Source organism: Eschrichtius robustus, chromosome 11 (assembly GCF_028021215.1).
Source record: "Eschrichtius robustus isolate mEscRob2 chromosome 11, mEscRob2.pri, whole genome shotgun sequence".
Classification (NCBI taxonomy): domain Eukaryota; kingdom Metazoa; phylum Chordata; class Mammalia; order Artiodactyla; family Eschrichtiidae; genus Eschrichtius; species Eschrichtius robustus.
In genome coordinates this window covers 105,866,700-105,880,440 of record NC_090834.1, presented here as the reverse complement: position 1 = coordinate 105,880,440, position 13,741 = coordinate 105,866,700, and the positions used below count along the sequence as shown (strand labels likewise).

The following is a 13,741-nucleotide window of genomic DNA, read 5'->3' as shown; positions in this document are numbered from 1 at the left end:
TGTTCACCCCAAGGTTATAAAGAATTTGTCCCACTTTTTTTTCTTGAAATTTTGCGGTTCCATTTTTCACATTATAATTTATGATACAGTTTGGATCCAGCTTATTTTCTGAATGGGCGCCTATTTGTCTCAACACTATTTGTTGAATAGTCCAACTTTCCCCCACTGGTTGAAATGTCACCTTTATCAAATGTTAAGCTACTAATCAATGTGTAATATAGGGATCAATCCCTTTTTAAAGTTGATATAGGCCATATTTTGGCGCCATCCTGAAAAGACTATAGAATTAAGAGTATTTAGATGGAGATTGGTACCCATTTATTTAGGTAGGACATTGAAAAACTTAAAAAATTTTTTGATGTCAAGAGATCTTATGATTGATTAGTTATTTAAGATGGGGTGGAAATCAGTGATTGGAAGTATATGTTACTATTTAGAGAAAAATCTCATGTAGATTTCAATTTAGGAGCCATAAATAAATTCTAATTATAAAATTTAAAGCATGGGGGAAAAGTAAATTTTATTAGACCTCTGGAATTGGGGAAGGACTCATTAAAATTAGAAAGAATAAAAGAAATTATCAAGGAAAAGTGCTGTAGTTTTGAATACATAATAATTAATCTTATGCATATTTACAAAAAGGCAAACGAACTGGAGAAAATATTTTAGTTATCATGGTACACATAAGGATAACATATTTATTTACTTGCTGAAGAGTGTCTGTATTCCAAGATAAGGCCCTAATAAATAGTTCACTGAAAAGGAAATCAGCTGATGAACAAATATGGGAGAAAGTTTGGCCTAACTAGTAATAAAAGCAAATTGAAATAATGACCTACCATTAAATTTTTAAATATGCTATTAGATATCCGAAAGAAAGCGTAAGTATTACATGTAAGAAAGGATACACGTAATGTATATATGTAAGGTATGAAACATCACTTAATGAACATCATCAACCCACTACCCAACTTACTATCTAGAACTAGAATTGGCAAACTTTTTCTGTAATGGACTAAATAGTAAATGTTTTAGACTTTGTGGGCCTTACAACTACTCAGCTCTGCTGTTGTAGCAAGAAAGCAGCCATAGACAATTGTATTAATGAATGTACATGGTTGTATTCCAATAAAACTTTCTTTACAAATATAGTTAGCAGGTTGTATTTGGCCCAAGGGCTGTAGCTTTCCAGAACTACAGAACATTACAAGTACTATTTTCTATACCTGTATGCTTCTTCCCATCTCCCTGCCTCTCCACAGAAATAACCACTATTGTAAATTTTGCTTTTTCTGTCCTTGAATTAAAAAAAAGTTATTACTTGTGTTTGGTTCACTTAACAGTCTATTGCTAAGTTTCTTTAATTTTGAACTTTATAAAAATGTAATATGTGACCAACTTGAATTTTTACTGAGCATTTTATTTTTAAGGTTATCTGTATTATTGCATGTAGTTGTATTTCATTCAGTTTCATTGTAGTATAATAGTGCCTTCTGTGAATATAACAGTTTATTCTCAATGGTTTTCTCCAGTTTTTTTGCTGTTATGAACAGTGCTGCTATGAACATTCTTGTATGTGTGGATATATGGGAATTTCCCAAGGGTATGTGCTTAAAAGTGGGATTGATGGATATTGGAATATGTAATATAGCTTCACCTTTACTAGATAATGCCAAATTGTTTTCCAAAGTTCTTGTTCCAGTTTATAGTCCCTTCATCAGTGTATATAAAAATTCCCATTGATCCATATCCTTGGCAGCACTTGGTATTATCAAACATCTTAGTTTTGCTAAATTAGTGATATAAAATATCTCATTGTGATCTTAAATTGCATTTCCCTGATTACTAATGGGATTGAATATCTTTTCATGTATTTATTTCCATTCATGTTTCCTTTCCTTTGAAATTCCTGTTGTCCGGTTTTAATTGGGTTGTCTTTCTCTGCACTGTAAAGATCCTGTATGTCTACTTTAAGATATGAGCCTTGGGCTTCCCTGGTGGCACAGTGGTTAAGAATCCGCCTGCCAATGCAGGGGACACGGGTTCGAGCCCTGGTCCGGGAAGATCCCACATGCCGCGGAGCAACTAATCCCGTGCGCCACAACTACTGAGCCTGCGCTCTAGATCCTGTGAGCCACAACTACTGAAGCCCGCACCTAGAGCCTGTGCTCTGCAACAAGAGAAGCCACCGCAATGAGAAGCCCATGTAACATAACGAAGAGTAGCCCCCACTCTCTGCAACTAGAGAAAGCCCGTGCCCAGCAATGAACGTCCAATGCGCCTAAAATAAATAAATAAAATAAGTAAATTTATTAAAAAAAAAAAAGATATGCGCCTTGTTGGTGGTTTTGCATTGCAGGTATCTTCTCCCATCCTGTGTCTTGCCTTTTCTTTTTTTAGTAGTAGGGTCTTAGTTTTAATGTGGTCGAATTCATTCACCTTTGATTTTATGTAGTACTTTTTAAGTCTTGTTTTAGAAAATCCTTTCCTTTCTCTGCACACACACACATGCATACAAACACTCTTAAATTTTGTCTTTCATATTTGTGTTTAGTCGACTGGGAATTAATTTTTGTGTATGTGAGGTGGAGATCCGTTTTCTATTTTTGTACATAGATGCCAATACTTTTGACATCATTGATTGAATACTCTGTTTTCCCGTTGTTTGCAATTTCTGTTATGTTTAAAAAAATCCTTTTATAAATGCATGGGTCAGATTCTAGGCTCTTAATTCTGTCCCACTGGTCATTTTGTCCAGCTCTGTGCCATTACTACATTATCATAATTACTGTTAATTTATAATAAGAGTTGATATCTGGTAGAACGGTTCCCTCCCTTTTTTACCTGTAGTCATCTTCAGGACTGTCTTAATTATGCTTTAGTCTTTGCTCTTCTGTGTAAGTTTTGGAATCAGTTTATCAAGTTCATTAATGTCTCTGTTTGGTTTTTGATTGGAATTGCATTGGATCTATAAATTGGTCTGATGGGGATTGGCATGTATTTATGACAATGGGAAGGTATTCTTATCCTGAACAGAGTAATCTCTCTCCATTTATTTAGGTTTTTTAGTTTCTTTATGAAGAATATAAAAACTTGATTAAGGTCTTATACATGTTTTGTTAGATTTATTTTAGAAGTTTCCTTAGAAGTTAGAAATCTTAAAAATTATTTTTCCTAATTATGCTGGTATGTTGAAATGCATTTGATTTTTCTATATGATAAATTCAGCCATCTTGCTGAACTCTCGTTATTGCTAGTAATATATCTGTAAATATTAGGTATTCTCTACGTAATTTATGGAGAATGGAGTTTTTGCTTTTTTCCACATCGGATTTTATATTTTTTAATTTTGTTCTTGACTTGTAGGTCTAGGACTCCAGTACAGTGTTGAATAGAAGCAATGATAATAGGCATCTTCATCTTGTTTCTGATTTTAAAGGGAATGCTTCTAACATTTTACCATTATTGTTTGCAGTAGGTTTTTAGTATATATCCATTTTAGACTAAGGAAGTTCCCTTCCATTCCCATTTTGCCAAAAATATTTTAAAAATTATATATTGGTATTGTATTTTGTCACATGTTTCTTCTGCATTTATTGAAATGAACATGTGGTTTTTCTGCTTTAGTCTGTTAATGTGGTGAATGATAACAGATGTTTCTAATGCTAAACTAAACCACTTTTGCGTTTCTGGGATAAATGGGTCCTGATATATTATCTTTTTTCTTTCTTTTTAAAATAAGTATCTGTCGCTGGATTTGATTTCCTAATAATATGCATGGAATTTTGGTATCTAAGTTTATGAGCAAGATTGGTCTATAATTTTCTGGTCACAAATGCCGTTGTCTGGTTTTGGCATACTGGTCTCACCCTTTCTCCTCACCCTGTTTTCTGGAAGAGTTCACATCACATTAAGGTGTTTAAAAGTGGTAGAAGAAACCTGAAACTCCTCAAGTCTGTGTGTGTGTGTGTGAATATTTTTCACTGTTGATTCAGTTAAACTCATTATCTTCAGTTTTAGTCATTAGTTTTTTAGTTTTCTTTCCGTTTTTATTTTTTTTTATTTTTATTTTTTTTTATATACATGTCAATCCCAATCCCCCAGTTCAGCACACCACCATCCCCACACCACCGCAGTTTTCCCCCCTTGGTGTCCATATGTCCATTCTCTACATCTGTGTCTCAACTTCTGCCCTGCAAACCGGCTCATCTGTACCATTTTTCTAGGTTCCACATACATGCATTAATATACGATATTTGTTTTTCTCTTTCTGACTTACTTCACTCTGTATGACAGTCTCTAGATCCATCCACGTCTCAACAAATGACTCAATTTCGTTCCTTTTTATGGCTGAGTAATATTCCATTGTATATATGTACCACAACTTCTTTATCCATTCGTCTGTTGATGGGCATTTAGGTTGCTTCCATGACCTGGCTATTGTAAATAGTGCTGCAATGAACATTCGGGTTCATGCGTCTTTTTGAATTACGGTTTTCTCTGGGTATACGCCCAGTGGTGGGATTGCTGGGTCATATGGTAATTCTATTTTTAGTTTTTTAAGGAACCTCCATATTGTTCTCCATAGTGGCTGTATCAATTTACATTCCCACCAACAGTGCAAGAGGGTTCCCTTTTCTCCACACCCTCTCCAGCATTTGTTGTTTGTAGATTTTCTGATGATGCCCATTCTAACAGGAGTGAGGTGATACCTCATTGTAGTTTTGATTTGCATTTCTCTAATAATTAGTGATGTTGAGCATCTTTTCATGTGCTTTGTGGCCGTCTGTATGTCTTCTTTGGAGAAATGTCTATTTAGGTCTTCTGCCCATTTTTGGATTGGGGTGTTTGTTTCTTTAATATTGAGCTGAATGAGCTGTTTATATATTTTGGAGATTAATCCTTTGTCCGTTGATTCGTTTGCAAATATTTTCTCCCATTCCGAGGGTTGTCTTTTCGTCTTGTTTATGGTTTCCTTTGCTGTGCAAAAGCTTTGAAGTTTCATTAGGTCCCATTTGTTTATTTTTGTTTTTATTTCCATTACTCTAGGAGGTGGATCAAAAAAGATCTTGCTGTGATTTATGTCAAAGAGTGTTCTTCCTATGTTTTCCTCTAAGAGTTTTATAGTGTCCAGTCTTATATTTAGGTCTCTAATCCATTTTGAGTTTATTTTTGTGTATGGTGTTAGGGAGTATTCTAATTTCATTCTTTTACATGTAGCTGTCCAGTTTTCCCAGCACCACTTATTGAAGAGACTGTCTTTTCTCCATTGTATATCTTTGCCTCCTTTGTCATAGATTAGTTGACCATAGGTGCGTGGGTTAATCTCTGGGCTTTCTATCTTGTTCTATTGATCTATGTTTCTGTTTTTGTGCCAGTACCATATTGTCTTCATTACTGTAGCTTCGTAGTATAGTCTGAAGTCAGGGAGTCTGATTCCTCCAGCTCCATTTTTTTCCCTCAAGACTGCTTTGGCTATTCGGGGTCTTTTGTGTCTCCATACAAATTTTAAGATGATTTGTTCTAGCTCCGTAAAAAATGCCATTGGTAATTTGATAGGGATTGCATTGAATCTGTAGATTGCTTTGGGTAGTATACTCATTTTCACCATGTTGATTCTTCCAGTCCAAGAACATGGTATATCTCTCCATCTGTTGGTATCATCTTTAATTTCTTTCATCAGTGTCTTACAGTTTTCTGCATACAGGTCTTTTGTCTCCCTAGGTAGGTTTATTCCTAGGTATTTTATTCTTTTTGTTGCAATGGTAAATGGGAGTGTTTCCATAATTTCTCTTTCAGATTTTTCATCATTAGTGTATAGGAATGCAAGAGATTTCTGTGCATTAATTTTGTATCCTGCAACGTTACCATATTCATTAATTAGCTCTAGCAGTTTTCTGGTGGCAGTTTTAGGATTCTTTATGTATAGTATCATGTCATCCGCAAACAGTGACAGTTTTACTTCTTCTTTTCCAATTTGTATTCCTTTTATTTCTTTTTCTTCTCTGATTGCCGTGGCTAGGACTTCCAGAACTATGTTGAATAATAGTGGTGAGAGTAGACATCCTTGGCTCGTTCCTGATCTTACAGGAAATACTTTCAGTTTTTCACCATTGAGAATGATGTTTGCTGTGGGTTTGTCATATATGGCCTTTATTATGTTGAGGTAGGTTCCCTCTATGCCCACTTTCTGGAGAGTTTTTATCATAAATGGGTGTTGAATTTTGTCAAAAGCTTTTTCTGCATCTATTGAGATGATCATATGGTTTTTATTCTTCAATTTGTTAATATGGTGTATCACATTGATTGATTTGCGTATATTGAAGAATCCTTGCATCCCTGGGATAAATCCCACTTGATCGTGGTGTATGATCCTTTTAATGTGTTGTTGGATTCTGTTTGCTAGTATTTTGTTGAGGATTTTTGCATCTATATTCATCAGTGATATTGGTCTGTAATTTTCTTTTTTTGTAGTGTCTTTGTCTGGTTTTGGTATCAGGGTGATGGTGGCCTCATAGAACGAGTTTGGGAGTGTTCCTTCCTCTGCAATTTTTTGGAAGAGTTTGAGAAGGATAGGTGTTAGCTCTTCTCTAAATGTTTGATAGAATTCACCTGTGAAGCCATCTGGTCCTGGACTTTTGTTTGTTGGAAGATTTTTAATCACAGTTTCAATTTCATTACTTGTGATTGGTCTGTTCATATTTTCTGTTTCTTCCTGGTTCAGTCTTGGAAAGTTATACCTTTCTAAAAATTTGTCCATTTCTTCCAGGTTGTCCATTTTATTGGCATAAAGTTGCTTGTAGTAGTCTCTTAGGATGCTTTGTATTTCTGCGGTGTCTGTTGTAACTTCTCCTTTTTCATTTCTGATTTTATTGATTTGAGTCCTCTCCCTATTTTTCTTGATGAGTCTGGCTAATGGCTTATCAATTAGGTTTATCTTCTCAAACAACCAGCTTTTAGTTTTATTGATCTTTGCTATTGTTTTCTTTGTTTCTATTTCATTTATTTCTGCTCTGATCTTTATGATTTCTTTCCTTCTGCTAACTTTGGGTTTTGTTTGTTCTTCTTTCTCTAGTTTCTTTAGGTGTAAGGTTAGATTGTTTACTTCAGATTTTTCTTGTTTCTTTAGGTAGGCTTGTATAGCTATAAACTTCCCTCGTAGAACTGCTTTCACTGCATCCCATAGGCTTTGGGTCGTCGTGTTTTCATTGTCATTTGGCTCTAGGTATTTTTCTATTTCCTCTTTGATTTCTTCAGTGATCTCTTGGTTATTTAGTAACGTATTGTTTAGCCTCCATGTGTTTGTCTTTTTTACGTTTTTTCACCTGTAATTCATTTCTAATCTCATCGCGTTGTGGTCAGAAAAGATGCTTGATATGATTTCAATTTTCTTAAATTTACTGAGGCTTGATTTGTGACCCAAGATGTGACCTGTCCTGGAGAATGTTCCGTGCGCACTTGAGAAGAACGTGTAATCTGCTGTTTTTGGATGGAATGTCCTATATATATCAATTAAAGCTATCTGGTCTATTGTGTCATTTAAAGCTTCTGTTTCCTTATTTATTTTCATTTTGGATGATCTGTCCATTGGTGTAAGTGAGGTGTTAAAGTCCCCCACTATGATTGTGTTACTGTCAATTTCCTCTTTTATAGCTGTTAGCAGTTGCCTTATGTACTGAGGTGCTCCTGTGTTGGGTGCATATATATTTATAATTGTTATATCTTCTTCTTGGATTGATCCCTGGATCATTATGTAGTGTCCTTCCTGGTCTCTTGTAACATTCTTTATTTTAAAGTCTATTTTATCTGATATGAGTATAGCTACTCCAGCTTTCTTTTGATTTCCATTTGCATGGAATATCTTTTTCCATCCCCTCACTTTCAGTCTGTATGTGTCCCTAGGTCTAAAGTGGGTCTCTTGTAGACAGCATATATATGGGTCGTGTTTTTGTATCCATTCAGCCAGTCTATGTCTTTTGGTTGGGGCATTTAATCCATTCACGTTTAAGGTAATTATCGATATGTATGTTCCTATGACCATTTTCTTAATTGTTTTGGGTTTGTTTTTGTAGGTCCTTTTCTTCTCTTGTGTTTCCCACTTAGAGAAGTTCCTTTAGCATTTGTTGTAGAGCTGGTTTGGTGGTGCTGAATTCTCTTAGCTTTGGCTTGTCTGTAAAGCTTTTGATTTCTCCATCAAATCTAAATGAGATCCTTGCCGGGTAGAGTAATCTTGGTTGTAGGTTCTTCCCTTTCATCACTTTAAGTATATCATGCCACTCCCTTCTGGCTTGCAGAGTTTCTGCTGAGAAATCAGCTGTTAACCTTATGGGAGTTCCCTTGTATGTTATTTGTCGTTTTTCCCTTGCTGCTTTCAATAATTTTTCTTTGTCTTTAATTTTTGCCACTTTGATTACTATGTGTCTCGGCGTGTTTCTCCTTGGGTTTATCCTGTATGGGACTCTCTGCGCTTCCTGGACTTGGGTGGCTATTTCCTTTCCCATGTTAGGGAAGTTTTCGACTATAATCTCTTCAAATATTTTCTCTGGTCCTTTCTCTCTCTCTTCTCCTTCTGGGACCCCTATAATGCGAATGTTGTTGCGTTTAATGTTGTCCCAGAGGTCTCTTAGGCTGTCTTCATTTCTTTTCATTCTTTTTTCTTTAGTCTGTTCTGCAGCAGTGAATTTCACCATTCCGTCTTCCAGGTCACTTATCCGTTCTTCTGCCTCAGTTATTCTGTTATTGGTTCCTTCTAGTGTAGTTTTCATTTCAGTTATTGTATTGTTCATCTCTGTTTGTTTGTTCTTTAATTCTTCTAGGTCTTTGTTAAACGTTTCTTGCATCTTCTCGATCTTTGCCTCCATTCTTTTTCCGAGGTCCTGGATCATCTTCACTATCATTATTCTGAATTCTTTCTCTGGAAGGTTGCCTATCTCCACTTCATTTAGTTGTTTTTCTGGGGTTTTTTCTTGTTCCTTCATCTGGTACATAGCCCTCTGCCTTTTCATCTTGTCTATCTTTCTGTAACTGTGGTTTTTGGTCCACAGGCTGCAGGATTGTAGTTTTTCTTGCTTCTGCTGTCTGCCCTCTGGTGGTTGAGGCTATCTAAGAGGCTTGATGGGAGGCTCTGGTGGTGGGTAGCCCGTTTTTAATATAAGATTATTTATTTACGTATTGATTGATTGATTGATTGATTGCTGCGTTGGGTCTTCATTGCTGTGCGCGGGCTTTCTCTAGTTGCAGTGAGCGGGGGCTACTCTGTTTGTTGCGGTGCGCAGGCTTCTCATTGTGGTGGCTTCTCTTGTAGAGCATGGGCTCTAGGTGCGTGGGCCCAGTAGTTGTGGCTTGTGGGCTCTATTGCACAGGCTCAGTAGCTGTGGTGCACGGGCTTATTTGCTCTGCGGCATGTGGGATCATCCGGGACCAGGGCTCAAACTCGTGTCCCCTGCATTGGCAGGCGGATTCTTAACCACTGTGCCACCAGGGAAGTCCCAATGTAAGATTTTAAGGCTGTCAATTTCTCTTGGTGCAGTTTAGATGGTTGTGTTAGGTGACACTTTCATTATCATTCACTTCTAAATATGTAGTGTTTGATTTCTTGTATGGTTTCTTTGACCTATGTGTTATTTAGAAGTATGATTTTTAACTTCCAAATGTTATGTGAATTAAAAAACTTTAAATTTAATTCTCTGCTACTTAAGCTTTTGGTGATGCGTTTATTGACACATTTTATCGAATACTTTGATAGTGTTTGACTGCTATGACACTGAGTCTTAAACATTTGCTGATATGTATTTTATGACCTAGACTTTTTATACATGTTCCATATGTGCTTGAGCACAGTGGACATTTTGTTTAATTTTGGGGTATAAGGTTCATTTTTATCTCTAAATCATACTTGTTAATTATGTCATTTTAAAAATGTTCACTAATTTTTGTCTCCTTGAGTATCAATAACATATATGTATTGATATTCCACTGTTTTGGTGGATTTGTCAGTGCTCCCTATTGTTCTGTCACATATTTTGAGGCTATTTTAATAAAGTTTTGAATTGATACGTCTTTTTGGTAAATTGAGGCAATATGTAGTAGCCCTCTTTATCCCTAATACCATTTTTTGTTGTTGTTTGAGCATTTTTATCTTTATTAATAAGGCGATTCTAGCTTTGTTTTCCTTAGTATTTGTCTGTATATCTTTTTCTGTCATGTTCAACCTCTCTGTGACTGTATGTTTTAGGTGTGTGTGTCTGTTGTAAACAGCATATACGTGGATTTAACAAAAATGCAATTTGATAACCTCTGTTTTTTTAATTGGTGGGTTTAGTCCATTTTCTGATTTCTGAAATATTTGGTTTTAGAGCTACCATCTTGCCTTTTGGTTTCTATTAGTTTTACTCTTTCTATGCTTTTTTCCCCCTCCTATTTGTCTTTTTAAAACAAATTGTGTTAGTTTTCTTATTCCAGTCCCCTCCTGTTATAGAAGTTACACCACCTATAAAAATTCTTTCAGTTGTTACCCTTGAAACTTTACCACATGTACTTATTTAAAATGTAAAGAAATAACTTAATCTCCTTCCTGAACAATACAGAGCTTCAGAACAGATTACCTGATTACCTTCCTCCCAACTAGTGTTTCAGTTCTGTTTTCTTTTTAACCTCATCAATTAACTGTCATTATTACTATATAAGATAATATTTGTTTAGCTTTTCTTACATTTTTAAAGAATTTCTTTGTTCACTTTCTTGTCCTGCACACCTTCCTTCTGGAAACATTTTCCTTCTTTCAGAAGGTTTTTGCCGTGTGGCAGTTTTACTGTTATATGTGTATTTCTTTCTATTTAACCTGCTTGTTATATGCTCTGGTTTCTGAAGCTGTGGATTCATGTACTTCATCAGTTCTAGAGAGTTCTCAACCATCATCCCTTCTCTTATTGCCTCTGATTCACTCTCCTTCATCTCCCAGGACTTCTGTTAGACATATATTAAATAATCTTATTCTGTCTTCCATATCTTAATTTTCTTCCTTATTTCCCATCATCATCTCTCTGTGCTGCTCTTTGGTACATTATTCAGATCTCTTTTCCTCCAGAGGAGATCTGTGTTTGCTCCTTTGGGGAGCTAGGGGCTTACCCACCTGGGACCATTCCAGCCCCATTTCATGATCCAACTTAATTTAGGAGTTATTTTTGCCCAAAGTTTGTCACTGCATTGCAGTGAATGGCCTCAAATGAGCCACAGCTTCACATGTACTTAGCTCAGTGCTCTGGTTTCAGCTCACTGCCCACCTGCTCAGCCCCTTGCAGCTCTCTTTTACTTCGAAGTCTACACTGTAACGGAATATATTGTGTGCAGGATCTTGTTAGGAAGAAGGTCCCTTCAGATTCTCTAGTCTTTAGTACTGTCAGAAGCAGAAGCTGCAAGATAGGGACTTCCCTGGTGGCGCAGTGGTTAAGAATCCGCCTGCCAATGCAGGGGACATGGGTTCAAGCCCTGGTCCGGGAAGATCCCACATGCCGCAGAGCAACTAAGCCAGTGCGCCACAGCTACTGAGCCCTCATGCCACAACTACTGAAGCCCGTGTGCCTAGAGCCCGTGCTCCACAACAAGAGAAGCCACCGCAATGCGAAGCCTGCGCACCACAACGAAGAGTAGCCCCTGCTTGCCTCAACTAGAGAAAGCCCAGGCAGCGATGAAGACCCAATGCAGCCAAAACATAAATAAATTAAAAACAAAACAAAGCAAAACTGCAAGATACTATTTTTCACCAATCAAGTCAGTAAAAGTTTTAAAAACAATAAAAATCTCGGTGTGTTCAGAGTAGTAAACAAGTCTTCTCCTACATTGGTGGTAGGGGTATAAATGGGTACAATCTTCTACAGAAGCAGTTTAGCAATATATAAGAGCCTTAAAAAGGAAGGAGGATATTTTAAATGTTAATTGTGATTGTCTGATGGTGGGCTTTATGTATGGTTGTTTTTTTAAAAATAGTTTTGAATGTTTTCCAGGAGTCTACATTGTTGTCACATACCTAGTAATTTCTCTTAGTTGACCCTATAATCTAAGGAGGTAAAAGTAACCTGAAGTTTTTTCCATGGAGATTTTTATGGTGATATTTGTAGTTGGAAAAATTTATAAACCACTTTTGTTTTATTCACTATGCTATCCCCAACTCTTACAGCAGTGCCTGCCACAAAAGGGTGCCCCAAAACTGTTGAATGAATAAATAAGAATGTCTCAATTTTGTAAATTTGGGTTATGGACTGTTGAAAGAGTTCCTATCTTGATGTGGGGTCCCATCTACTTTCTTTTCAGTTGATAGTCTGAATTAGTTGGGAACCTAGGAAGAAGTTGGACCATATAAATCAGATTCCTTGCATTTTCATAGTTGGGCCAGCGAATTCTCACTTTTAGGAAAGAGCTCTATTTAATGGTTCTCCTGAACCCTCTGTGAGAACTTTGTAGAAGCTGTCACCTTCCCTGAGATAGTAGCCTTTGCCCTTTGGGGTGGCCCAGAGGGCCTCTCTGAGGAGGTAATAGAAAATACATATCATGGGGTCCAGGTGCTTTTACTTCCTTTAACATTAGAAAATGAACAAAAATAAAGCACGTGGATGAATAGTGAAATCTAATGGATTTAAGGGGGAGAGTGAGGGTACAGCAAAGGCCTGGCTTGGGAGAACCTGAGGGGTTGATACTTGATTTTCTTGAAGACCTGTTAATGAAATTCTTTAAAAAGTGAAATTTCTTGAAAGTCTAGGGAGTAGACTGAATCTCCCAGAATGGAAAGCAGGGTAGGGATATTCTGCATATTCTGTTCTGGACTAGAGAGGACTTAATACTGCAGAAGGGAAGGAGACAATACAGGTACATGAGAACAGAAGCCCGTCAGCAATCTGGTCATTGTCAGAAAGTGTCAGACTCACAGTCTGGGACCCCCGCCCCTGTCTTTCAGCTAGCAAACGTTAGAACAACTAGATAGAGTGTGAAGATTGTGCGTTATGCTCCCCTTGGTTGGATAAATCTGTTGGGCTTATTGTTTCCTTTTTCTTGGTCCTGTGAACAGATATTGCCAGTGAATTCAAAGAGCAGTTACAGACACTGATACCATATGTATTAAACCCAGCTAACTTAATGGAAAAGGAGATCAATGGCTCAAAAGTCACCTGTCGGGGGCTATTGGAATATTTTAAGGTAAATGTGGGTTTTAATTATTAAAATGTTTGACTTTTGGTTAAACTGATCTAGGTTATAAACTAACTTGGTTTCAATATTTTAAAGCCTGGGGGAAAGTTTCAAGGGGGAGATGGTGAGAGGCGTTTTGAGAGACTCCAGTGTCCTCCCAGGAGTGGGCCACTGGGTGGCAGTATCGGTCTAAGAACCAAATGGATGTTGTTTGCACTCTCTTAGAGGAGTAATTACTGTGGCTAAAGGAAGATTGTTCCGCAAGGAAGATGGTGTGGACAGGAGGTGGTTAGGAAGTTGCTGTGAGTAGGAGGAGACGGCACCTAGATGTGACACGACTACCTCAAGGCGGATGGTCACTCTGCCCACAGGTAGTGGTGAGGCCAGTGTGCATGGGGAGCCTGGTGGGAGTCCTAGACTTGTGCTGCTTTGAGAATATTTTCAGTTAACTAAAAAATGCTAACATGCACTCAGAGGTGTGCTGTGTTTTTGCTAATTCCTGGGTGTTGATCTAGGTCTTTAGGAAAATGCAATTGTATGGTCACTGTTTCTAAAAATTAAA

General features: G+C 37.1%; 1 protein-coding gene across 2 annotated transcripts in view; it reads left to right on the top strand.

Moving 5' to 3' along the window:
* ATL3 (atlastin GTPase 3) overlaps positions 1-13,741 on the top strand; it is a 61,348-nt gene that overhangs the window by 39,774 nt on the left and 7,833 nt on the right. For both annotated transcript variants that reach the window (XM_068554529.1, XM_068554528.1), the window contains exon 9: positions 13,061-13,188. In XM_068554529.1, coding sequence (XP_068410630.1) covers positions 13,061-13,188 — 128 coding nt within the window. The remainder of the gene's footprint in view (positions 1-13,060; positions 13,189-13,741) is intronic.